Here is a 25,040-nt window from a genome sequence, read left to right on the forward strand (position 1 = left end):
AACATTTGGGGTCATCAATTTTGGCTGTGACCATGAAATCATTCTGTTTGGATTTGCAATTAAAAGTCAATATCTCTCTTATAAGATGTCTATTTTTATTTTTATTTTTTTTTGTGTTTCAAATTATATGTTTCAATATTATTTTTTAGAATTAAAAATATTGTATAAAATATGGTGACACACATATGTTTTGTTAGTCTTTACACACAAACTATTATGGACTTCGACTTTCGGATTTTGTTGGGTTTTATTTTTTTTGAAATATAATTGGTAAGAGATTCTATTTACATCTGAGGTCTTGTGATGACTATATTTTACTTCGAGACCCAAGTACACTGAGTTGTTTCACCACTTCACCATTTCTGATAATCCTGGGGTTCTATTTGGCTTAACATGATAAATGCCAAGTAATAAACTACTTTTCATGTGGTTTTTTTTCACATAATCTGACAAATATTTTTTATTTAACACTAACATGTATATATATACATATTCATATTTTTTTGGAATTATTTAAATATACTTTCAAAGTCTTAATTTTTAAAAATGAATAGATATTACTTCATCTTTTGTAATTATTATATAGATATGCAAATGCTAATGAAATTTGCACTAGCTACATTCTAATCAAACATAAAAATAACATATTTTTCTAAAAAGAATGGCACTTCTAGAGGCATTGTTTATATATATATGTGTGTGTGTGTGTGTGTGTGTGTGTGTGTAAGTTTTGGTTATTCTAAAAGGAAAGAAAATAATGGTATAAATATATATATAGAGAGAGACCAAAGTGCCACATGTTGTAATTGTTGATTTACATTTCAATTTATGAAATTAAAGTATTGTTAACTTCTTCAAAACTAAGATATATGACATTTAACAAAAAATCAGTATTTAAAATATAATAATCTATGATAAAAACTTTTATTAGAATTAAGAAGGTCTAAAATAAATAAATAAAACACATATCTTTTTGAATGTGTTGGAATATATAATCATGGATTTCTTAAAGGGGAAAGAAGAAATCTAAAATAACAAGTTAAAATTTAAAAATTTGACTTCAACCTGTATTCATAAAAGCATTAAATTCTAGATATGGAAAAATTCTGGAAAGTCTATTACATTTTTAAGCATCTTACATATTTGTTTCACTCAAAGCTAACACATTTTTCAAAATAAAAGAACCCCTTGCCATTAATAAAAAATCATAAAAAAGAGTTGAATCAACAGTGATAAAGAATGAAGTTAAGACTAACTGATAGTTTAAATCATCTAATTTTGCCAAGTGTAATAAGTTAAACAAAATGAACACTTTTCAGTTTTCATACTTAAATTGAGATTTAAACTGATTATACATGAAGCCCCTCCCCTCTCCCCCCCTACACCCTTCTTCTATTTAAAAATAAAACAAAAATAGAATCTAAATTTAAGTGTATATATATATATATATATATATACTTCCAAGTATTTGTGCAAGTTGTTTCCTATCTTGACTTTCCATGCCATGCACAACAATTTGTTGAAACCTTAACAACCACTCAAGAATTTCTCAGAAAGCCCTGCACTACTTTACAACTTAAAACAATAAAAAAAAAAAAAAAAAAAAAAAAAAATCTGAATCATCAAATTCCAGATATATTTCCACAAAATGATTCAAGAATGAATGCTCACACAAAACCTGGTTGATGCTTGTGATTCCCAAGCCCAATTATAAAATAGCCAATAAGAAATTCCATCTGAGCAAATAGGTGCCACAAACCCATCAGGTTGTTTTCATGCAATAGGAACCTATTTTGCACTTGGTGGGTTGTTTCAAACTATCCAGTCATTTTTTAGTGTACATGAACAGTTAGAAGTCAATATTTATCTACAGTGTGAAATCGTTTGCCTAAAGTTGTACGAGCATATTCTGATATCCTCTCATAGCATTTAAAATACAGTAAAAACATAATGATACAATTTTGATACCAATGACTGTCCATGGACATTCTATGCACTCTGTGTAGAAGTTATCACAATGTTATCACAATGTTATCACAATGTTGGGTTATGGAATGTAGTGTATAACTGCATGATCCTTAGAAATGGTTGTAACAATTACACCAGAAGATTCATATTATAATAGAAGGAATAGGAAGGAAAAAAGGAATCTCATGATCAGAACGTGCACAGAAGTGGTAATAAACTGCAAGTTTATCATGCAGAACATAAAAGAGAAAGACAAAAGGCTACTTTGGTATTTTGAATCGATCGTAAAAATGTGCTCATGCCAAACTTTTTAAAAAATAAAAAGAAAATAAAAGAAATGAAAACCTTCCACGATTAGGACTTACTTGAATATTCTATGTGGCCACATCTTGCGGTTTTTTTTTCAACTGCTCCTGCCTTTTTGAAGACATAACTGTCAGGTGTACAGACAATAATATAGATCTTCTTTACAGCAAAAGTGACAAAACTATTGATGCCACTACAACAGAGAAAAAACACTTCAAGTTCTCACAGATGTTCTGAAAGATGTCGAAGAAAAAGGTACCTGCAATTATCAGATCAACTCAATAAGAAAGCGAAATATGGGTACTTCCTGGAAGCACTTCGAATGGACTGAAGGTGATAATTACAAAAAATTGGTGTACAATAAAATTTTAGTGAACAACGCAACTCCATGATTGCATTGATTAGTTGGGGACACGCATGGAAAGTTAGTCGCGAAGCGCTTTAATCTCTGTTCAACTTTGTCCAACATGAAACTCCATCCAACAGGAAATTTTCATAGATGTGCTCTAGGAGGGTAGAAAGATAAAACCTGGCCCTATCATTACCGCTAGGCAAGGCTCTTGATAAATCCAACTCGAGAATGATGTGACTTGAAGAATCCTGCTCGGCCTTAAAGTTGGTAAACTGGATGCACCACTGCTCAAGTCTTTGTAACAGCCGAATGTAAACTTCGTGTATGGGACAAGTTCACTTTGAGAACATCACTCTTGGTTGTCAACGTCAAATAACGCAATGCAGTAGAGTTCTCACTATAGAGATCCAACGTGTCTTAGTTTTGACTCTTGACATGACAATCTCTTCGAACCTCTATTCTAATACAGTAGTTTTAGACATCAAGCCAATTGCAAGAAATTGATGAATATCAGAAAATACAGGGCAAAAACTTGCCTACATTGTACGTCAGGACAAATCAGAAATAACGATAAACCCGCGAAGGATCTACTTCTCTTGGCATTCAACATCTAAGTTCCTCGGAAATCAGACTCATGATCACTAATGACCTGTAACGAGAAGGATAAAGAAAAGAAAGAAAAAAAATCACAGTATCAATTTGCAAGTTAATGACGATGACCCTGCCAGACACAGGGTGTATTTTTGTTATTTTCATCAGAATCAAGGATTTTTAGGTATCCCCAGAAAAGATTACAATCCAGCAAGAGATGCACAGATAATCTCCAGGGGTGAATGTATACAAATTAAAGAGTTGGAGTCTTGCAGTCGATATGTGAAGAGATCGAGTGTGCATATTGATATGCTGGCATTCCAGGGTAACTGGAAATTCTGAGACTGAAGAGCGAGCTGATCCAATCAGAATCCAATAGATTCCCATCCATAGCGCTCCAGAGCTTGACGCAGAGCCTGTTGTTCCTCACGTTTACATGTCAGTATTCACAACACAAATACCTTAGTCAATTCAAGATTGCAAACGGACTGTTAATCAAGACAGCAAACAGGAAACGCCGAGGCTAGTTCATATGTTTGATGCTTTCTAACATACGATATCATAGAGAAGAAAGCTATTAATGGGGATTACACAAAGAAACGTAACGGTCGACGAGATATCAACGGCCTCCAAATATTAAGGATTATGATGCTGACTCCTTGCATGTCCACTGCTTTAATGCGATCCATGTATATGTGTATTAAGCCTACCTTAATTCGCTTGCGGTTGAAGCCAAAGTCTATGGCATCTCTCCGAGATGCAGATCGATACTCTACCAACGACCGATTGCCAGGAGGAAACCAAAATTCGACATCGTCCACAAACTGCAGAATACCATAATACTGTCAACTCATGTCCCTTCTGAAAGCCAATAACTGAAAACGAATTAAAACTTAAAACGTAGAATCAACCTTGTGGACCTATCAGCTGGTTGATGTCATTCTACTGGCAACAACTAGTAGAGTGCACACGCAGAAACAAATTTACATTAACATGAAGGGTAAATCCTCGTCGACTAGAAGGAAACTAATGCACTTACGCCAACAAGAGGGCTTGAGTACTCGACATAAACGTAATCATCAGTCTGCTTAACGATTCGAGGCGTGAAGTTGTCCGGCTTTGTTGACTTGATCTGTGAACGTTAGAATGAGAACATTGAAATTACGAATCTGACGAAGTTTACAAGCCTTTTGCATCAATTGATGCAGATCGCATGCAAAATAACTTCACATCGGAATTATTTCTACATCATAACTACCTCCTTGGTACAGAAAAGCACAAAAAAAACAAGTGAAACTAAGGCTCACAGCATCAATGAGCTCCGCCATAGCTTTTTCTTTAGAAGCAGGGTTCTTCCGACCACGGCCATCTGGAGGATTGTACGTCCTTAAGACATACAATAAAGGCAAATTTAACGAAACTCTTAAAGCAAGTGGCACCCCAACAGCTACGCAGATTGGAGAACAAATATCATAACTCATTGATATCATGAGATGGACATTTGACATGCGCAAATCTACAGAGTACATTGAATATGACTCGACATCAACTGCGGACCAAATTGATAATACTGAGGGTACTAGTGGAAGGCAAGCAGGGCGGATAACATTTGCCAGCCTTAAAGAACGAAAAGGTTGGATGGATGGCGGAGACGATACCATGGAGGAACATAATGGGTGGGGTCGTTCAGCTCCTCTGAGGTGGAGATACAACCAGGAGTTGGTGGGCACAGTGCAAGAGACGGTGGGTTCGACTGTACACCTAGGTAGTCTGGTCTTTCGCCGCTGCATATACATCATGCATAGTAAGTGCCAAGCAGGAACAGAATGACTGAAAATGACTGGGAGATTTGCAAGCTTGTACACAGAAAAGAGAGGTAGAAGACAAGAAGGGTTTGAAGCCAAGTACGCGAAGTTGAAGAAGGCCAACATCAGCGCGGAACCACTAGATCTCAAAATTGTTTCTCTGCAAACAAGCATATTCTGTTAACCAGGGATTCAGCACGCTATAATTTCGAAGAGTTCAGGTCCTTGTAAATCATTTCATAAAGCCAGCTACATTTCAACCGGGATGGACTTGGTAAGTACTTCGCTTAACTTGTAAATGCCACAGCAGTCACAATTCGACCAGAGAGATAAGATGAAATACGACGTACGAGACCATACCTTCGTGATATCTTTGCAGCCACAGCCTCTTTCCGTATTTGCCCTGATACCTGTTCATCTTCTTTTTGTTGACATACGATAATACCAGGAGAAGCATTGGAAACCTCAGAAATAGAAACCTTATCCTGAAGTGCGGATGGTATGTGGAGTCTGCGTAAGAAGTCAGACAGATATAATCAAGATCATAGCACATAATCTAGAAATCACACATCGACAGCATTGCTGGTAATGCCATGGCAGTCACATCCTCACGATAGTTCAAAAACAAATTCAACTTTTACATAGAAAGGTCAATTGATACATCAACAGAGCAATGGATTAATCGACATACAATTGATATGGAATAGGGTTTGCACAGAAGCCCTTCTGACAAGCACTTACTTGGAACCAGTGAAGGACGAAGCAAGAACCAAGATGGGAGGCATGTTTCTTCTCCGTATTAGTCCCCAATCTTCAGCCAAATTGCATCGCCAATCCATGTTAGCACATAAACAAGTAGACAACCATCGTGCGTTCTACCCTCAATCAAGAATCAAATCAACGCATAAAAGAACCTGTGGCACATTCATAATTCACAGACTCAAAGGGGCAGAGTACAAAGACACAACAACAAAGACTAGAAAACCTTTGAAAGTAACCAGAACTTGGAAAAGACTACAAAACCATCACTTACTGCAATTGAATTGAAGTCCAATGCTCTTGAAATTTCAGTTGGATGACTCCTCTCCGTCGCCAACAAGCAATGCTGTGAGAAAAATCAACTTCGATTCCACGCCGAGCTGCCAATGCTCTCAACACGAGGATTCAGGGATTGGAAGCATGACCCTCCAAGTGTCGCTGAGATGAACCGAAAAGTGCTGGTAAAAACCACCGAAGCATGCTGCCCGAGCGGGATGAACACCGATGGAGCAAATGGGGTGAAGCCAAATGGGAGAAGCTAAGCATCTTCAACCTATCCACCCACTGTTCACTCGGGTCCGCCACGTCGGCTGCCGCTTGACGCGATAAGGACGTAATGAACGTCGTTGACGTCGTGGGGCTGGGATCGTCTTCGTCTTCCTCGCTCGTTCGGAGCATCTTGAGAGCACAACGTCCAGTCCTACACTTTTGTAGGAATGCGAGTTGGGTTCAATCTGGATCGCAGCCATCCTCTACATGAAGAGGATTCTGGGTATGATTGGGTCTCTGAATCCTTGGCGGTTCGTAGCGGTTGTCACTGGTACGTTCACTGACTGTAGCTCTGCTCGTCTTCAGATTTGCCTATCATTCATGCCTGCACTTTCGCGATCGAGCTTTGGTTTGATCGAGTGGTAACGCTCTCTAATACGCTGTGAATCTTAGAACCAACGAGGTGAAGAGCAGCTACTGAAAGCCTGCCCTCTGTTGGTTTGTTTTCTCGTTCCGTTTTAGTAGGATATTTTCCTCATATTTGTAGGCTTCGGCCGCGACACGCAAGCTTCACAGCAACTATTCTTGCGCTTTACTTCATCGTGTAGTGAACGGGCCAAAGTTTTGGGTTGCAGGGTTCTTGTGGAGAGGAGGCTTTAGATATATACGGGAGCACAAATGGAAGGAGGCAGCTACCGCTGTGAAGGATTTCGATGAGAGGATGCGCAGTGTATTATACATTTGACGAGGATATTACGTTGGATTTTTAATTCCAGATGGTGGCAGTGGTAGAGGCAATAGATGGATACAGTAACAAAAGTGCAGGCGGTGGTGGTATCGTGGAATTCGAATATTTGGCGCTTGCTTGAATCGAAATCGTGGAATTGTAAACTGTCGAAACGGATGGTCAGCACGAACGCTATATCTCTTGATTCATTCAGCTGCTATATGCTTCTTCTTTCTGAAGAGAAGCTGGATCCTTGATCGTCCAGGTTCAAACACCTTTGTTCTTGGAAGGATTTAAACCTTTCTCTCGCATGACACAATTTTCTTTTTCTTTTTTCTTCTGGCATCTGGTTTTCAAACATTAGCGTAAGGTGCTTCTATATTTATGATGCGCTTTTTCTCTTCACATCCGCGTCAGAAAATGCTGCAGTGATGATTGTGAGTGATTCACCTTAGAGGGTTTAAGGAGGGTTTTGTGATCTTTTAAGGAATGTGATTTAGAGGTTGTAGTTGGTCAGAAACCCAGTCGTTTTAACTCACCAGCACTTTGCATCTTCTTATGATGAGTTGTGTAGGCAAGGAATTTCACATTATAGATTTTGGCGTCTGTAAGACGAAACTATCTGTCTATTACCCTTTCAAAATTGATACATCTCTTGCTTCTTTCATTCTCTATTTCAATATATTAATCCATAATTGTAAGAATAATCGAATGCAATGAGATTAGGAGCAGCTTTCATTTTGCGCTTCAGCGTTCAAAAGCAGAGTAATCACGTTTGACTAGGTCTTCTATTATTTGTCAGTGTATGACAGGAATTTTTGAAATTTGTTTTAGTAGTGTGTGCAGGTGCAAGACTATTTCTTAGCTTGAAATTGATTTAGGGCAACTTCAAAATTTGTCTCTATTAGCCAGAGATACACCAAAGCTGTGAATTATCAGCTAAAACCGTCAATAACTCGGATTCGAGATATTTTTGTCTTCTGATTCGACAACAAGAGCAGTCGTAGAAGCTTTACAATGGCTATCCTTCTTCAACTTGGTGGATGGCGACGACTAGAATATACTTGCCTTACTGCACCTCAGGTACTTTCATCTCTCCGTGGGTGTTAAATGTGATTATTTTTTACATTGCTTACATGTCCGAGAACCTAATTACTCGAGAATAGATTATCCTATTCGAGCGTTCGAAATATGTACTCAACTTGCACGTGGGAATGTTTGAAGATTACATGCTCGACGTCTATCAATTCCGCAGTTTACAAGAGGACAGGGCAAGTACGCAGTCAAATAACCCCGAGTGACGTTGGAGCCAGACTCGGACGTAGACGCTCTGTCTGCAAGATTGAAAGAGATCAGAATCTCCAGATCATTGCCCGAGGGAGCAGTGCAAGTAACGGACCCAGTGAAACAGAGCAAGTAGAGAAGCTACATTCAATAGCGGGCGATGGTGGCAACGGGGATGGGATTGGTGGCAGTGGAGGGGATGGTGGTGACAATGAGGATGGTGACGATAAGAACCAACCCTTGGCACCTGGCGCTGGGCTTTGGTTCAGGTTTGCTTCCTTTCCTCTGAATAACATCAGCTACTCTATACACTTTACAAACAAACGTAGTCATTGTGGCATATGACATATTTGTGTCTTTTTATGTCGACGTAGAAGTTGCAAAGTAATCATTGAAGATTATTGTGGGTTTCTCAGATACACGGAGCTTCTAGATCGACACCCACTAATTGTAAAAAGCCTCACCGCAGGGCTTCTGAATGCCATTGCTGACTTAGTTTGTCAGGTATTTTTCATGATTGCAAAAGTATACAACAGCATCCATGCTTTGAGAGATTTAGTGTTGGTTGAACTTAGAAGATAGCCAGAGATCTGCAAAGTGTTCGTCTCCCAAGCCTCAGTTGTCATTTGTTTTTAAATATGCAAAGACGGAAAACATTGCGGTGTAGCGAAATTAGGAACTTGGTGTACACGTTCTTTCATATACTTATGCAGTCGTGGTTGATGAAGAGATTGCGCGCATCAGGTCCTAGTTTTTGGTGATTGAACCATTTTATACCTTGTACAATTTATAATTTATATTTTTTTTGCAGGTACTGGTTGAAAGGGTCAGTGCAGTCGATTTGAGACGCCTGCTCTCCTTCGTGGCCATTGGTCTCTTTATGAGTGGACCAGGTTTGCATTACTGGTATGCATTGGATACTGTTATTCTCTCTTCTGTATAGGTTTTATACAGTTTATTTGAATGAATCTAACTGAATTTCCACTCTGTGATCCATGAATTTGTGGCTAACATGGTTCTGTTTTTCGTTTGCAGGTTTGGGATTCTAAAGAATTTCGTCACTGTTCCAGGGATGGGTGGTGTACTTCTTCGCACTGCAGCCGATCAGGTCTACCAGTTCATTTCAAACAGTCTAGCTACCGGATCCACAAGCAGACCACGTTTTATTTATTAATGCTGCTCATCTGAAAGTTTATCTTTGGATGAATCTTTGGTCTTGATTCTTGTGTTTTATGATTGGATCAGGACCGCTAGTGTGACGCTGAAAATGAATGGTTGGCATTGCAGCTGGTGTTCACTCCCTTGGGAGTTGTGGGTTTCTTTGTCGTGCTTCTCAACCTTGAAGGTCGCCAAGCTGAACTTCCTGACAAGCTTCGAAAGGTCGCTTTATATTACCAATTGCTGAAATTACTCCCCCCCCCCCCCCCCCCCCCCCCCCCCCCGCTCTCTCTCGCTCTCTCTCCGTTTTAATTTTTAATTTTCATATATTTCCCTCCCACTTCAATTGTGGTGCTCGGCAAGAAATACCACCTTTCATAAAGCCTTTCACCTCACCCTTAAAGTTGAGCTTAGATGTACACTGTTCTAGAGATTCCTCACGAAATTTTCACTTGAAAGTACGGTTGGAATCAAGATTGACATCTGAGCTGAAAGTTTACCGTGTGTGGAATCCAGGATGTCATCGAAACTGTCATAGCAAACTGGAAGGTTTGGATTCCGTTTCAGCTCGTCAACTTTGGATTTGTTCCTCCACAGCTTCAGGTACTGACCCTTGATACAAGCATACCAGTGTTTGACTTGTGAGTTCATTTACGAGTTGATTATGCAACCAATTTTATAGGGTTGAAAATATATGTAACAAACATGATCCTGTTGTGTAAATGGGACAACAGGTTGCTGCAGCTGGAGTTCTGGGGATGGTGTGGAGCGTCTTTATTTCTTACAAGGGGCACACGTAGAGGTTGTAAAACTGAGGTAGAATATGCAAAATGTTGCAACATTAGCATGAAAAGTTCTCCAGACAGTGGTAACCATCGCACCCCTGCCTGTTGCTTGTCCTTACCCTACCTTGCTGTCGGTGCGAAGCAGCGACAGCTGAGTTCATCATAGGGACAACAAAGAGAGGCAAGCATGTTTGCATCACGTGAAAAATTCATCTTTAGTTTCTGGGTTTCTGCTGTTACTGTCAACGAATCTGCAACTGGGTGTTTGCAAGTGATTGCTTGGCCTGATTATGAGCTTCAGCCTGATTGTTGAATGATCAACTGAGAACTTCCATAGCCAGTCCAAGGCATGCAAAAGATGGATCCTGTAACACTTGTGTAACATGGAGACCAAAGTTGAATGATGTATGATTTGCAACCAATGCATGATTAAAATTACAGTAATAGGTACCTTGACCTGAGCACAATATTACAAATAGAGAATAAAAAATTGAAAATGTTGATAGTGTCATTTAAATATGACTTGAACATGAAACAATCAACCATTTTGTGTCTAAATCCATAAGAGTAGAAACAGTATTTGTGGTAGAAGTAGCAGCATTACTACTTTTTAATAACACCATGGAACTAGTTACAGTATATTTTCGTAGGAATGTTTTTTTTAATCCAAATCATCTGGAAGGTTGTCAATGGTTTATTTTTAGTTCTGCAATCTTTGTCCACATACAAAAAGAATCTTACACAAGTACCAATATTCAAACAGTTTTAAAGTATGAAAAAAATAACAAAAAAACAAAGGACGACAGAACAGTCCAAAATCAACACAAGGATTCTAATAATAATTGTTCAAAAATTTGTGCTATCAAAAGAGAAAGGAATCTTTCTATAATTTTTTTAAAAAAAACAAGTTGCTGGTTGACACGTATTCTTATTTAAAATATACTTGATGTTTGGGTGCAGAGAATTAAATTATATATATATATATATATGTATATATACACACATACATACGTTTGTAATTCAACCAAGTAAAACTTTGACAATCCTTGCATCAATTTTCTCATTATAGAAATGAATACATCTAATCTTAACTAAAAGGTTCTTGATTTCTTTTTAAAAAATACATTACACATAAATGATATATATGTATATAGTAGTAGAAACTTGTGTAGTTGGGCACAATTTGTGTACGTCTTTATATTATGCCTAAGTTGTTTTATATAATAAAGAGAAATGTTAAATAGACCCAAATTTTTACTAAATCAATTTACCCATGATGATAAAGTACATAGTAATCATGATGAATGTGGTTGGTTTTCATTGGTTTAGGATCCAATAGTGGAGAAATTAATCTAGAGGTCATTTTTTTTCTTTTCATGATGGTTAGGATGGTGGGTAAATTTAGTAATTTTTTTGGTCTATTTAACATTCCTTCTATATATATATATATATATATATATAATAGTGGATACCTGTGAAATTGGGTGCAATTTTTGGCATTGCCATTCCCTAATACATTCATGATCAATATAAACCAATGAGAAGACTTCTGTATGTTATGCCTAAGCTATTGTACATAATCAATAGTGGAAATTCTAAAAGCCAGTATCCAAGTTTCAGCCCAATTCAGAATCAACCCTGATACGCTTCAAGTTTCCTCCACAACGCAAAATGGCCCGAATCCCACAAATCATGCAATTGCAGGTGTGAAAGGGGTCATAATATAGCACTATTCACGCAAAACTGACGGAACGTCCTCCGCCGCAGCAAGCTTGCCCAGTCTGTCCTTGTCGGAAGGGGCCGGACTTTCGGAGACTTACGTCGCATAATTGCCCCGACTTTCGTTCTCCTCGTCCCCTTCTCCCCAATCCATGAGAAGAGTGCTCCCCATACTTGACCAGACCCCTCGTCGTCGCCACTCAATTTTCCCTCTACAAGTACCCGCCCTTGAATATTTTAGCGGTTATTTCTGTGTAGTTTGTAACATTCCAATACGTTGTTTGTATTTTGCTTGTGCACGGCAATTCTATGACGGTGAATCGGAGACATCAGACTGCCCTTGCCAGAAGCTTAGTGGTGGGAAGAAGAAGCCTGTTTAGGTTTCGCGGTTGAGAGCAGCTGGAAGCATTCAATGGAGTCAGTTTTTGGAGTGTGGTTTGGTGACAGAACTGGAGAGGGGTTGGAATTGAACTCCTGAATGGAATTGCTGCTTTGTTTCGAATGGCTGGGGTTACTGAGCGTGGACATGGATGACTGCATCATTTTCGGTTGTATGATGGTACAATTGTTTGAAGTTAAGTGTTGAGAGAGACGATGGCTCGGTCGAAAGTTAAAATTACGCCGCTTGGAAGGAGAGCACAGAACAATCGACAGCGATTAGAGGGTTCGGTGAGGATCGCAGGTGGAGAGCAAGTTGGAAGGGACCATGACGAGGAGAATTGCCCCCCAAACCTTGACTACAATGTTATAGAGGAAATCGCCAACGGTGTGGAGAAGATGATATTGTCCTGGTCTCATCTCGATGAAGACGAGCAGGACCATAAAAAAAGTACTGTGAAGAACGAGAACTTGACTCCAAAGAATGATGATGTAAGTTGCAAGTGCAACCAACTCAAGACAAATTCCTTGAAAACAAAGTTTCCCTACAGCGTTTTGTTGCTGCAAAACTATGGTTGCATACACCGTGGACACATAGTTTCGGTTCATGGAATAAGTATCCAACGGTAAGATGCCTGTGTAGGCCAACTGAATTGTGTTGACGCATAATTTTTACCAATGAATCTGGTTGGGTAGGTTTCCCGTGACGATAGCCGATCTCGAAAGATGGAAAATCCTGAGGCAGTTTGCGAGGACTCGAAATATAGTTGTGACTATTATTCGTGCAAACAGATTCAAGAACTTCCGGAAGAGGGAGCAGTGAAGGTAGAAATTCCTGGCGGCATCACAAATGAGATATCTTTGAGTGGTATCTGCTCAGGAGGTAGAATGGGGAATGCAATCAACAAGATTAGAAACGAGGCCGAGAAGCACAGGTGCTGAAATTACTTATGCGAACGGAATTCGCAACTAGTTTCGTCATTTGTCGTTTTAGGTTAGACTCTCCATGTCGCAGGCTTGTCTGATTTAGGAAAATAAGATACTCGTTGCTATGAATATTTCCACAATGGTTGATACTAATGTTCACAATATTTGTGCGGTATGGCAGCGGTACGATGATGACTAGCGATACACGACCAGAGAAGTCTCTGACAAAAACTGCCACACATTGTTGCTTGGAAGCAAGCACTGCCCCATTGGATACGTGCAGTTTGAGTGTTTGTACCAACGAATCAACAGGAATCAAAAGTACAAGCGCGGGCATTACTGATGTCGAGGACTCGTCGCCTCAGGGTCTCCATCAAAAGCGGGCCCGTGAGCCTAACAAACTACCATGCACAGACAATTCCACTTCGGGGCACTCTTCGAACACTCAATCGTCCCCCCGAACACCTCCCATCAGTGAGAGGTTCGCGAAGCGTGTGCAAAGTCGAGAGGACATCTCCGAAAAGAAGCTACAGCTTTCCATAAGCAAGAAAACAAGATGGTCTGAGAAAGTTAGTTCTATTGAATCCTCAGTCCACAGAAGATAGGTCCCGAATTATGACTAGAGTCCACTGTGCACAAATGAAGGATATGCTCTGAGGTATTCAACAAGTATGGTCATCCCTCTTGCAGGATACAACAGCGCCGATTATTGGAGCAAGCTGCTCTGAGGACGAAGTTTGCACCAAGAGTCCACGGAGTGACTGCTCTCTGTCAGACCTCCTGTCGAATTCAAACTGGAACGATCCTCTAGTTGGCAGCCCATGTCGAAAATCTTCCCCTGTATTGATTGATAGGATCCAAGGTGAAGAATTTGGCCCTTGGGACAATGTTGCTGGTCGTCCCCCTGTCATAGTTTCTCGAGTCACGGCAAGATCCGATTCAAATTTAGGTCAGCATCTCCAATTTCAAATCAAATAACAACTTTCCTAGGTCATGTGGTATAGATTCTGCCACACTATCATGACATTTGTGTATTTCTCCCCTAAAGTTGGATTATTTTTTATACTTTTTCTCCCCACAAACTGATATTTCTTCGTTTGGCGACGATTTTCTTATTTGTGAATTAAGAGAATTGTGCCAAAGAGAAGACCAGCTTTGTCTCTTTCAAGCTATGGAAAAGCAAGCAGAGCGAGTCGGGCCATGATGGCATTGAAGAGACTGACTCAAACAAAGAGAAGCTGCATCTATCTCAAACAATTGTTTCAGAATTTCATCAAGGCTCGCCTGAAGATCACTCCAAATGCCAAGACAGTGAAGCAGCCGATTACACCCTAGTTACTTCTCCAACATCTGACATGGTGATCATCTCTTATTCTTTACCTCAAACAATGTCTATTAGCATCTCCCTGTCATGTCCAAATAGGTTTGAAGTCCTAGATTTACGTTTGCTGGTCTCTTCTCTGCTTCAATTGCAAGTACCATGCATGGTCTTATACGTAATGTAGAAGAAGTGAATGTTCTTCTCGCAATTGTGTAAGATTTTAGTGCCAATCTATTTGATTTATATGTAATTCGGAGGGAAACGCTGCAACACAGCTGAATATCGGTGATAGAAGTTGGGGGGAGATGGAGAAGCTGCAGATCTCTTTGCTCGAATGTGCAACTGAGTACGAACTCAAGGTTCGTCGAATCCATTTTTTTTCTGTTCGAACAAATTATATGATGTGTGCGTGAAATCAAACAACTCTTTTGAAATCACTCTCAATAACATCATCAAGCCTTAAATACATGCGAATGAAAATTTCCGTATAATGTGTTGGAATATGCCTGTAGACGATTGAGATGAAACTGAAGCTCAAAAACATCAAAAACTTGAAGGGTGAGCAACTGATTATCGATCCTCAGCCGACGATCTCGGAGATACCAGAAGCAGACGTCGCCAGTACCAGAAAACCAACTGTTGCGGCATCCACGGTATGGATGCAGACTTAGTGCATGGATCTATCTTCAGTCGTTTTGCTCAATAGCCGAGATCCGGCTCACAAGTGTGAATAATCTAGTCAAGTGTTGGTCTCAGTTCAGTTAAGCTACGTGTCTCACCAAGTCCAAAATCGAGATGCACCAGGTGGAGAAGGTGAAGAGGCAAATTTACAAGCTGCAGCATCAAAAAGGGTGCCTGTCAAAGGAGCTGACAGATTTGAAGAAAAAAGAAAAGTGAGCAATTTTCAGGGCAGCACAGAGTGTAATTTGATGTTACATTGAAGAATTCTGTTCTTCATGTCGTCGAATCAAGCCTAGGGTAGTTTTCTGGTTTGCACAATCATTGTTCAGCATAACAAATAGAAGCGCAATCTGGTGATCAGACAGTTTGAGCTGCAGAAGAAGAGCTTAGATGCAGCGCTGCATAAGCTGGACCGACTTGAGTGGTATGTTCTTCGAACTGTGTGTGAGCACCATCCAAGTGATGAAACATTACTGAACTGGGCCTGTGCCTAACAGTGAAGCTGAGTCCATAAACATAATATTGAACAGTTCATAATCTGCAAACACAAAAATATACCTTGACCTCAAGCGTTGTGATGTGGATTCACACATTATATAGAGGCGTATTCTATGATTTGATGCAATTATCAAACCATTGTCCTGCGTGCACAGCATCTTCGGTAACCAACGTTATGATATCTGCTCTGTTTCCAAGTTGATTTCGTTAAAAGGATGCAGGGCGATGGTGAAGAAGGAGCAGGAAGTGGAAGAATGGCAGCTACGACAAAGGCAGGCTGAGGCGCAGCTGCGAGGTTCGGTGATGGAGTTGCGAAGATTTACCAACATTAGCGAACTTGTAGGTCTTCCTGTAGATGCGACTTCCTTGCTCTCTCTGCTTCCTACTTTGCGAGGCTTCGTACAGCTGTTGGCTCAGAAGGTAGGTTCTAACACTTCACTGCTCCACACTTTGCTTCTTAAATAGCTTGTATATAGACGTAGAGTAGGTTTCAACAACATGATCTGGGAAGCACGTGCACGACTAAATTTGATGCTTTGCTACAAGTTTGGCAGGAGAAAGACGGATATCACAGTAATGACAAATCTCAGCGAGAGGACACTCTTCATGATTCCATTGAAGTAGATGAAATCGTCTGTAATTTGATGCACGAGATTCAGGGTTTGCAAACTGAGCTGAATGGGATGGTTACTGAAGATTCGAAGCTTAAAGTATATTCCCTTAACCTGTTTTTTCTTTCATATCTGTCACGACTTGTAGAGCTTGCAGCGCCAATGTTGGAAATATCCACTATTCTGATTTTTGTTGCGAGCTGTAACTAAGGAGAAACTAAGAGCTTGTTGTATTTGCAGCGAATTACCCCAAGGTTAACTAATGGTGCGGGTAAAGATCGTGGTACTCACAAAAAATCTGTGCGGCCCTCCTTACGACTTCCAAGAGGCCGGTATCCGTATGGAAACCTTTGATCAACCCATCAAACTTTCGAAGATCATTTTTTTCTTTTTTTCTTTTTTGCCTCCAGGGATATGTTGGAACTGAGTGCAGCGAAGTGAATGAGCTTAAAGCTTTAACAAAGTCAGCATGTTACAACAATTGGGAAGTGCTTGGGAGAGAAGATACAAAAGCATAAAAACTCAAGGTCTATATTATCCGTTTTCAGTGTAAGAAATCACACAAGCATTGCGGACAACAATAATCCCACTCAACCTGCACTTACCCTAACGGTTCTTGTCACTCTTACCGCCAACCTAACAAAACGTAATCTTCAGTAAAAATATTTGTTGGAGAAAGCAACATATCTCCAGTGATCCGCGAATTCAAGTACTTTCAACGGCAGTTACTTCAAGATGTTATAGAATGTAGTTGCCCTCTTGCGCAAAGGTGTACAGACTTCCTGTAAGTACAAGCAACAGGCATAGACTTAAGCAATCAAATGTATGAAACAAAAACCTAAAAAAGCTTCAGACATCCGCAAGAATATCTCTTCCAGCTTCATATAATATTCTAGTCTCATATGGGGATACAAATTCAATTTTTCAGTCTTATCTTATAATTAACTCGCAGGGAAGTCTAGATGACAACAAAATCTGTACATCAATGCGAAATTTATGTTGAATATTACATTTACTCGCACAGCCTAACATAAACGAACACTGGTCCCTTGATTCTATTCAAAAGAAGCCCAGCTCAGTGTTTGACCCAAACAAACCTTACACAATCAAAAGTGGTAATCATAGGCGGAGCAAGTCACCTCAAATGCCGCGGCCACCCGAAATAGTGTAGCTTCCTGCCACGGTCGTCCAATGAGCTGCAGACCGATCGGTAATCCCCTAGAATCGTGACCCACCTTCACGTTCCAGGCAGGATTACATCAATGAATATTCTATGTAACTTCAGACTATTTATATGTGATACCTGCGACATAAAATCGTGCAGACTACGTAGTGTAATTGGATACAATGAGGCTCTGGAACTTTTCGGAAGTACTCAAACAACTGGGACCATACCCACATAGACAGCAGGATTGATTGAACCGAAGTTGAGATGATGTGGCCGTGTTACTCGAAGGCGCAAGTTTCAGATACAGATCCGAACCCCACTTTAAAATTTAAAAAATCGATTTGGATTCAGATTAGAGTTTCTGAAGGTACAAACACACAAAGAACGGCAAGTTCGTACTCACAGGGACAGAAATAGCAGGCAAGCCGAGAAAGTTTGGAGCTATGATGAACCGCATCAGGTTTCCTGCAGAACGGACAAGTTTTCAGCTTGCTCTGCGCACCGAACTTTATAAGTTCGATCTAACGTGTTCTTATCATGTGCATTGGTAAATTCGCACTGCCACAACGTTATGGTACGGTAATATAGTATTAGCATGTACAACGGCCGATGGATGATAGGGGGATGAGGTATCACGAGTTTTGCTTACCAACTGTTGTCAAATCACTTTCGCCAACCGTCAAGGCCGCAGATGAAATCACTGGTGCTGTTGTGCTGCACAGAACCTACTAGTGAGCTAAGCGATGCTTGTGGATCCAATCCTTGTGAAAGACCCAATCACTAAGATACAAATGTGCAACTGTAAAATTCTTCTCTGAACGATCGAATGAACGCTGAGTGGAACGACGATAACTAGATAAGAGGCTAACATAGAAATACTCACCCGGTGGTTGGTGTTACAATGACGTCCACACTCTCAAAAGCTTGCATGTAGAAATACATAGCTCGCCGCCTGCAAAGCAAGGCCCAAGAGAAAGATACAGTGAGCATTTCTAGAAGTTATTCGCTCAAAGATAATACCATAAAATGTTTGATGTGCAACGTTTGATAAAACTCCGCAATATGCAAAAGAGATAACAAAGTGAAACTGGATGCTAATTAAACCTGATCTTTTGGGAACTTAAGTAGTCAAGAGCTGTGAATTCCTTGAAGAGGCCAAGTGTCCCTTGAACCTCCAAACTGAGTTCTTTCAATCTGCGATACTGCAATAAAATACTGAAAAATCACGGGCAGAGACACCATTACAGTCAACGTACTAATAGATTGAGAATACATGGAGGCTAAGAGGAAATAAGAGACAAAGTTACGCACAACTTTGTATCATAGCCCGCTAATCCAGATACGTATTCAGATCCCACAGTACATAGATGCGCAATTTTAATTTCGTCCAATTCAGGCAAGATAATTTCTTTGGTCTGCACACACCATGCCACAATAATCTCAGACACCTCAGCGAGAGAGCTGATTCTACTTCAAAGATATAACCATCTCCTTATGTCTACATATCCCTGGACCTTACAAGGTATTACCATTTCTAGCTGAGAAGCACCGACCTAATCCAGTAATACAAGATAGACAACATGCATTAAAGGATTACCGATTTCGCCTCAAAAGAGTAACTGCAAATACTAGAACCGTATTGGAAATATGCCAAGCTTATCATGCTCCCAAGTTAAAGCCCCGACAAGCAATCTCTCCAAGACTTACCGCTCGCAACACGCGCACTTACAGGTAACGGCTTCTTCGAAATGGAATTCAAGATTTTTCTACGCTGCTTTGATAGAAATATGCACACTTAAGCCTAACCTAGCCCTGGATAGGTGTCCCACTTCCGCTAATCAAGGCTATAGTTAACCTTGATGCGGTCTACCTTCCCCTTATCATCCCGATTACTATCCCGTAATATCCAGTAGACCTCAGCGGATCCATTATGTTACGCAACTACCTCAATCCAAGCCGAACTGTATTTGTATTTATCTACATGCTGAAATACACACTGGACATACTACACAAATTTCTGTCTCAATTCGATGGGCGCAAAATTGAATTTGCAAATTTTAGGAATTGACAAGTTGGGCACTGTTTCTACGCATCTTATTTATGATGTTAACATCGTACCCATTCAACTAAAACCTATTGAGTAAGAAAAGATCATTTCAGAATATAGAACTTATATTAAACTGAACGAGTGTTACTTTATAATGCATTGAAGATGTGTAAGTTAATCATACATACCTCGGTTCCGAATGTCTCAAAAATAAGGTTCAGGCTTTTGTTGCACACCTCGGCTACCTCCTTCTCAAAAGTTGAATTGAACCACTGCAAGTGCAATTCCAATTACAACATAAAACATTAGAAGACAGAAAGAGAACAGTGTCAGGGAAAAATAAAGCGATTTCCATAGCATCGACTACAACTGAAATGACCTAAAACCAATGACGGAAGAAATTAAAGAAAATCTCTTACATCTGAATATTTGCCAAGCTTCAAAGAACCCATAATAGCTTGAAAGCCTACATTAAGGTCTGGGACGCATGGAGGCAGCTGCAAGATCATCACATGATTCATCCATACGAAGTCAAAGCACAAATTTCGTTTTCAAAGTAGAGACAGTTATGCACAAGCACAACTCTCAGATCCAGCAAGTCATAGTAACTATTCTGTGTGTTCTAATTAATAAAGCGACCACCGACAGGAAATGGTACAAACCGGCCAACTGTGGAGCTTGTCAGTTGGATGTGATCCGACCATTGCTGCATATCTAAACACACAAACAGAGTCGCCTTTATACGAATCCTTAGTCAGTTACGTGCTGCTGTGCATGATATACTGTAAAGGTAAAAATACTTTGCTAGTTAGATCTCCTCACAACCAATTTTTGAATTTTACATGCTTCAATGGAAAATACGTGCCCTTGTTAACGTTAGTCTTCTGAACACACAACAGCTGTTTTGACACACAACTTACACGAGCAGTGCATCTTCTGTACTTGAGGCAATGGGACCACTAGACTCCATGGACCATCCCACACAGAACAACCTGCAAACTCAATTGACACAAGAAAAAAACTTAGATGTAAGGGATGTAAGATCCAACGATATCACAAGAGATTGAAATCAGAATTATGTCTTAGGCTTAACACAACCAACAATACGTATATTTCTCCGACGCCCATATAAGAACATCTGAAAACTGCTGCTACCTAAAAATATTGGAAAAATATTGGCAAGATCAGACTCCCCTTCATCGGATGTCAAATAATGGGCACAATCAACAAATATGGTCTAAATCTCAACAGCATAACAGATAAGGGCATAAACGAGACAAAAAGCACGCCATTATTCACCACAGCTTCAACAGCCGCGAGATAACTTACAATGACAAAATGATCAAAGAGATGTGGTTATTGAGATAAGAGACTCGTACCCCTCATTAGTTATCCGTCCAAATGTAGGTTTCAAGCCAATATTTCCACACAAAGATGAAGGTATCCTGATCGATCCTATTTTCACAGAATAATATCCCAAATTCAATCATGCTTATATCCATCATGTAATACTTAGGACGCATATTCACAGCAGCTGAGAAATCAGAAGTCAGAATATTGACTACAGTAGAATTGAATTATTTGCTGAATGCTAAAACCATGTAACAGTCAAAATTTTAAAACCAGTGAGCAGAAGAAGCCACCACAAAACCCTCGTTCTCTCAAAATCAAATGAAAAAGTCAGAGCATAACACATCCCCGCACATGATCCTTATAATCTTATGTGCAGCAGCTCGCTCACCTCCAACATCAGTCCCTAAGGCAACGGGACACAACCCTGACGCAACGATTGCACCAGGGCCAGAAGATGAACCTCCAGTATACCGTCCCAGATCATGGGGGTTCCTTGCTGTCCTGGTACACCAGTTTGCAAAAAAAAATCATTTTGGACACAGCTGTGATATAGCTCAAAATTTCAAATGCACGATTCATAAATATGAGCATCTATGGCACTCAAGACAGCAGTAGGCAACCGAACAAAGAGGATATAAGAGACCAAACGAACTGGACAAGAAATTGTACCCATGATGAGGATTACTGCCAGTAGTTCCCATTCCAAGTTCATGCATAACTGCCTTCCCGATCATCATCATTCCACAACTTCGCAGTCTCGCGATCGAAACAGCATCTTCTTTTACTTCTCTCACTTGAGGAAGCCATTTCGTCCCAGCTGAAGAATCATGAATACAGGACAATAGGTAAGTGACCACAGTAGGATGAGCATTAGCGCAAGGATTGTGAAGAGAGTGCATTAGAGACCCAAAGCTAGAAATCAGTAGTTAAAGTGGTTCGGTGCTGGTATGCTGTGTAGATTGGCATACATAAGGGTCTTCGTGTGAAAGTAAAAGTTCATGTCTAAACAAATACTTGTACAGAATCTTAAGCAAGCCATGCTTCCAAAGACGGACTCAAACAACATGATACGACACATATGGAAAACAGTTGCATATATCAGACCCAATTCAAGCGAGACAACTTGCGTAGCGCTAGAACAGGTTGTTTTAAAGATACTGCACCTGTGCTTGGATGTGGAAGGCAGTCTATGTCATCCTTCACAGCTAATGGAACACCATCAAGCACAGACAGCGCCGTCCCTACAAAACAAGGCCAAGACGAGAGCAGATGAGAGCCTTTTAACAATAAAAGAAGATTACCTTTCAATAAAATTGATCTTCTTCCCAGTTTTCCCACCTTCCTCACTGTTTCATAAATTCATGAACATAGATGAGTTGAAAAATAAGTGGGTTCCTAGTGATAGTAAATTGTTTTAAAAAATTGGGCACAGTTTCTAGAATTGCGTGCCTGCATCAATCTCATCATGAACATGTTCACTGTAGGACAAGGGCAACTAAACTAAAACGCAAAAGTGTTTTAGCACCTTCGTGTTCATGTCCATCATCAGAAGAAAGAGATGATAAGAGCTGCTGTTGTATAAATGAACGCTTCCTTAGTACCTAACTCAAAAATGATATTCGCATTCACTTCTAAAGCTGAGACTCACCCTTCTTGTAACGTTCGGTAGACTCAGTTGCTTGCTTGCGAACATCCTCAGAGAGAAAGGAAATGAAGTATACCAAAGATGGGCTCCTCTTCTTGGCCTCCTCAACAGTAGCAATTATACGCTCTGCTACCTACAATGCGTTCATTGAAATCTTAGGATGCTCCTAGTCAGACGAAGCCATCCCATAGAAATGCAGCTGGGGCATCCAAAAACTCGAGAAAAGATTATTCGGCAATTTTATTTTCTACAGTGAAGTGTTCAAATCCGGTTCTTAAAAATCCTCAGTAAAGTAATTGAATCCACTCAACTAATTTATGCTTCTACTCTTATGAAGCATCCCTGGTTCCTTTCAGAAAATGTAACAAACTTTGTAGCTGATTGAAAAAAAAGGCTTACCTGAGTAGGTGTTACACGACCAGTCGTATAAGCCTCAACATAATCTCGAATCTTCCAGTACAGAAAAGGAGGTGAATCATCCTGGAAGTGAGACTGCCTTGCGGGTAAATGTTCAAGAGCAAAGGCAACTCTTTCTTTCGGGTCGCTTTCATCCAAGAAGTTCTTCACAGCTATTTCAGGAGCTTCTGTGATTTAAGATGACAGCAATCAGTGGTGACTTCATATCATATACCTCGAAGGAAATCAAATGTGGTCGAATCTTGATGACTTCAGACGATCACCCATTCGGATTGCGTAACTAATAGAGAAAGAATACAAAGGATGCCTTCTAAAAAAACTGCATTCAGCGGAAACCATACACTCCAGGCCACTTCTGTCTAACACTGATTAAGAATCACCAAAATTCATCTCCACGTCTTACGATTGGCAGGATATTCTGGTTGGTACATAGGAGCATCAGATATGATAATTTCACGCAAGCACTGCAAATATCACAGAAAAAAAATCGACTATTAGCGATCTACAATCATTCAAAACATTTGAAACAACTTACTGACAGTTGGAGAAACCAAGACTAGGGGGTAAAATTACGTGAGAGGATAAATTAATTATGTGCTTGTCAAACCTAGAAGCAGTATCTAATTTAACAAAAAAAACTAAAAATAAATAAAAAATAAAAAAAACGTATAAATCGGAGAAAGAAAGAAATTGATGAATACATCAATAGCCACTCATCTCCCTTGTCTGCCCCAACCACAACTCGTCTACAATATGGAGTTGGCACCTGTGGAAGGTTGTTCATCCTTAGCAGTTTTGACTTTATTAATTTGCCAAAAAGAAATGAACCTTGAGACCAAACGAACAAACTGAGCTGCCATCCAGTAAGCTTGGGAGCTGTCACCCATCAAACAGAGTGTCAATCTGAGGGAAAAGGTGAGAAGGTAAAAGAAACAGATTCACTTCATATTCACCTAAAAGTAGTACCCTCAACAAGAGTGTAAGCAAGGGAAACATACTCAGTACCTCTCTGTTCATCATTACCACCATGTTTCCACTAACAAAATGACAATCCACAGAATATCAATTCATTAAACAGATTTCAACGTCTACATACCATTACAATTCACTACCACAAAAAACAAGAAATGATACCCGTCTCAAGCTTTCAACACAAGGTTTCGAGGGAGACAGATTATTCAAATACCTATGACTTTAGCTAACTTGAATTCCAATTTGCCGCGAAGCACCTCATCCACTGGTCGCATCTTATTTTGCGCCATCTTTGCTGCAAGAAGCAGTATAAAGACCTAAATTACTGACAACACTCTTCCAAAGAAGAACTCAACTAAAAGACGCCAATCAATTTCTCCCACAACGACATTAAAACTCTAGTCACTTGATGATGTACTACATATTGACACATCTAGTTACTAACATCACCTATGCACTCACCCAACTGTGAATAAACGGATGAGAAGCGTACAATGACAAGAAGATGACCGTCAGAAACACATACCACCCACTTCGACGAACAAAGTACAGCGATTACACCCAAGGGCGTAGAGCCAATCACCCGCGGTACCCAACAACGTAAAAATTAAGCTAATTCGAGTCACTACTCTTCTGTTTTTTCCAACACAGTAACTGCACGTCGCAGTGCCCAACTCCTCACAAGAGGAAACTTCAAAACAACCCACTGCATAACCGATCGGAAAACGAAAACCACTTGCTCTCCCCACGTCAAACACCAACTATGGCAAAACAACGAGCGCAATCGCCCAAGTCCAGAGACAATAACCAGGCAGGGGCATCCAACCTTCAAACCCGTTGAATAGAAAGCAACAGGGTGCTGGAGAAAACAGCAAATATTCAGTGCGGCTCTACACTGGAGCACTGTAGCAGCAAGTTAACACCCAGCACCGCCAAACTGGACAAGGAAGAGGCACCTCCCGAACACAATCCCCTCTAACTCTTGCCGTTCTAATTCCTTCCCTTGAGCTCCCTCTACCAGATATGAAGTCAGCTGCAAGTGTTACTAAAACTGGATGAATAACATTCTGTTACTAACT

The 25,040-nt window shown here is 40.1% G+C and overlaps 4 protein-coding genes across 17 annotated transcripts; 2 read left to right on the forward strand and 2 right to left on the reverse strand.

The window, feature by feature from the left end:
• Nucleotides 1–3,336: 3,336 nt before the first annotated feature.
• On the reverse strand, nt 3,337–6,129 carry LOC112276056 (uncharacterized). The gene is made up of 9 exons (XM_024507021.3): nt 6,056–6,129; nt 5,764–5,833; nt 5,383–5,532; nt 5,126–5,182; nt 4,876–5,001; nt 4,525–4,603; nt 4,257–4,349; nt 3,928–4,041; nt 3,337–3,633 (listed from the first exon to the last, which is right to left on the reverse strand). Exons 2-9 carry the CDS (start codon nt 5,805–5,807, stop codon nt 3,583–3,585), a joined length of 714 nt encoding a protein of 237 aa, XP_024362789.1. The 5' UTR covers nt 5,808–5,833; nt 6,056–6,129; the 3' UTR covers nt 3,337–3,582.
• Nucleotides 6,130–6,461: 332 nt separating this feature from the next.
• On the forward strand, nt 6,462–10,453 carry LOC141044831 (uncharacterized). 7 transcript variants are annotated; one of them, XM_090246749.1, is made up of 10 exons: nt 6,462–6,601; nt 6,906–7,262; nt 7,844–8,080; nt 8,222–8,550; nt 8,698–8,785; nt 9,093–9,187; nt 9,317–9,389; nt 9,569–9,661; nt 9,956–10,042; nt 10,174–10,453. In XM_090246749.1, exons 3-10 carry the CDS (start codon nt 8,015–8,017, stop codon nt 10,237–10,239), a joined length of 897 nt encoding a protein of 298 aa, XP_090102875.1. In that variant the 5' UTR covers nt 6,462–6,601; nt 6,906–7,262; nt 7,844–8,014; the 3' UTR covers nt 10,240–10,453. The 7 variants fall into 7 exon arrangements, with proteins under 7 accessions (XP_090102875.1, XP_090102872.1, XP_090102873.1 ...); XM_090246746.1 differs by having other exon boundaries at nt 6,906–7,176; nt 7,832–8,080; XM_090246747.1 differs by having other exon boundaries at nt 6,906–7,176; nt 7,835–8,080.
• Nucleotides 10,454–12,135: 1,682 nt separating this feature from the next.
• Nucleotides 12,136–17,225, forward strand: LOC112275886 (uncharacterized). Of its 8 annotated transcripts, none has more exons than XR_016500184.1 (12): nt 12,136–12,813; nt 13,018–13,256; nt 13,430–13,817; nt 13,939–14,197; nt 14,377–14,606; nt 14,845–14,928; nt 15,082–15,222; nt 15,374–15,462; nt 15,612–15,674; nt 15,970–16,168; nt 16,295–16,458; nt 16,600–17,225. XR_016500184.1 is itself a non-coding variant. In XM_024506604.3 (12 exons), exons 1-12 carry the CDS (start codon nt 12,538–12,540, stop codon nt 16,711–16,713), a joined length of 2,238 nt encoding a protein of 745 aa, XP_024362372.1. In that variant the 5' UTR covers nt 12,136–12,537; the 3' UTR covers nt 16,714–17,225. The 8 variants fall into 8 exon arrangements, 5 of the variants coding, with proteins under 5 accessions (XP_024362372.1, XP_073386505.1, XP_090102523.1 ...); XR_016500185.1 differs by having other exon boundaries at nt 15,963–16,168; nt 16,600–16,832; XM_024506604.3 differs by having other exon boundaries at nt 16,303–16,458.
• On the reverse strand, nt 16,865–24,568 carry LOC112275887 (fatty acid amide hydrolase). The gene is made up of 21 exons (XM_090246400.1): nt 24,424–24,568; nt 24,176–24,256; nt 23,756–23,865; nt 23,393–23,453; nt 22,972–23,156; nt 22,576–22,705; nt 22,091–22,168; nt 21,597–21,744; nt 21,316–21,428; nt 20,954–21,029; nt 20,495–20,566; nt 20,237–20,288; nt 19,994–20,071; nt 19,763–19,846; nt 18,839–18,942; nt 18,632–18,742; nt 18,411–18,479; nt 18,177–18,241; nt 17,931–17,992; nt 17,499–17,594; nt 16,865–17,141 (listed from the first exon to the last, which is right to left on the reverse strand). Exons 2-21 carry the CDS (start codon nt 24,249–24,251, stop codon nt 17,085–17,087), a joined length of 1,827 nt encoding a protein of 608 aa, XP_090102526.1. The 5' UTR covers nt 24,252–24,256; nt 24,424–24,568; the 3' UTR covers nt 16,865–17,084.
• Between the last annotated feature and the right edge of the window lie 472 nt (nt 24,569–25,040).

The sequence above is a fragment of the Physcomitrium patens genome, chromosome 23, assembly GCF_059467195.1.
Source record: "Physcomitrium patens ecotype Gransden chromosome 23, ASM5946719v1, whole genome shotgun sequence".
In the NCBI taxonomy this organism is placed as follows: Eukaryota; Viridiplantae; Streptophyta; class Bryopsida; order Funariales; family Funariaceae; genus Physcomitrium; species Physcomitrium patens.

Excerpts from the sequence above, each read along its gene's own strand:
- LOC112275886 (XM_024506604.3), top strand. The coding sequence starts at position 12,538 with ATGGCTCGGTCGAAAGTTAAAATTACGCCGCTTGGAAGGAGAGCACAG. Across the intron at positions 12,814-13,017 it reads TGACTCCAAAGAATGATGAT|GTTTCCCGTGACGATAGCCG; the intron begins GTAAGTTGCAAG and ends CTGGTTGGGTAG. Across the intron at positions 13,257-13,429 it reads AACGAGGCCGAGAAGCACAG|CGGTACGATGATGACTAGCG; the intron begins GTGCTGAAATTA and ends GCGGTATGGCAG.
- LOC112276056 (XM_024507021.3), bottom strand. The coding sequence starts at position 5,807 with ATGCCTCCCATCTTGGTTCTTGCTTCGTCCTTCACTGGTTCCAA. Across the intron at positions 5,002-5,125 it reads TTGGCCTTCTTCAACTTCGC|CGGCGAAAGACCAGACTACC; the intron begins GTACTTGGCTTC and ends ATGTATATGCAG. Across the intron at positions 4,604-4,875 it reads ACCCATTATGTTCCTCCATG|GACGTACAATCCTCCAGATG; the intron begins GTATCGTCTCCG and ends GTATGTCTTAAG.
- LOC141044831 (XM_090246749.1), top strand. The coding sequence starts at position 8,015 with ATGGCTATCCTTCTTCAACTTGGTGGATGGCGACGACTAGAATATACT. Across the intron at positions 8,081-8,221 it reads CTTGCCTTACTGCACCTCAG|ATTACATGCTCGACGTCTAT; the intron begins GTACTTTCATCT and ends GAATGTTTGAAG. Across the intron at positions 8,551-8,697 it reads GGCGCTGGGCTTTGGTTCAG|ATACACGGAGCTTCTAGATC; the intron begins GTTTGCTTCCTT and ends TGGGTTTCTCAG.
- LOC112275887 (XM_090246400.1), bottom strand. The coding sequence starts at position 24,251 with ATGGCGCAAAATAAGATGCGACCAGTGGATGAGGTGCTTCGCGGCAAA. Across the intron at positions 21,745-22,090 it reads CCTTCCACATCCAAGCACAG|CTGGGACGAAATGGCTTCCT; the intron begins GTGCAGTATCTT and ends ATGATTCTTCAG. Across the intron at positions 20,289-20,494 it reads ACAGAAGATGCACTGCTCGT|ATATGCAGCAATGGTCGGAT; the intron begins GTAAGTTGTGTG and ends TTGTGTGTTTAG.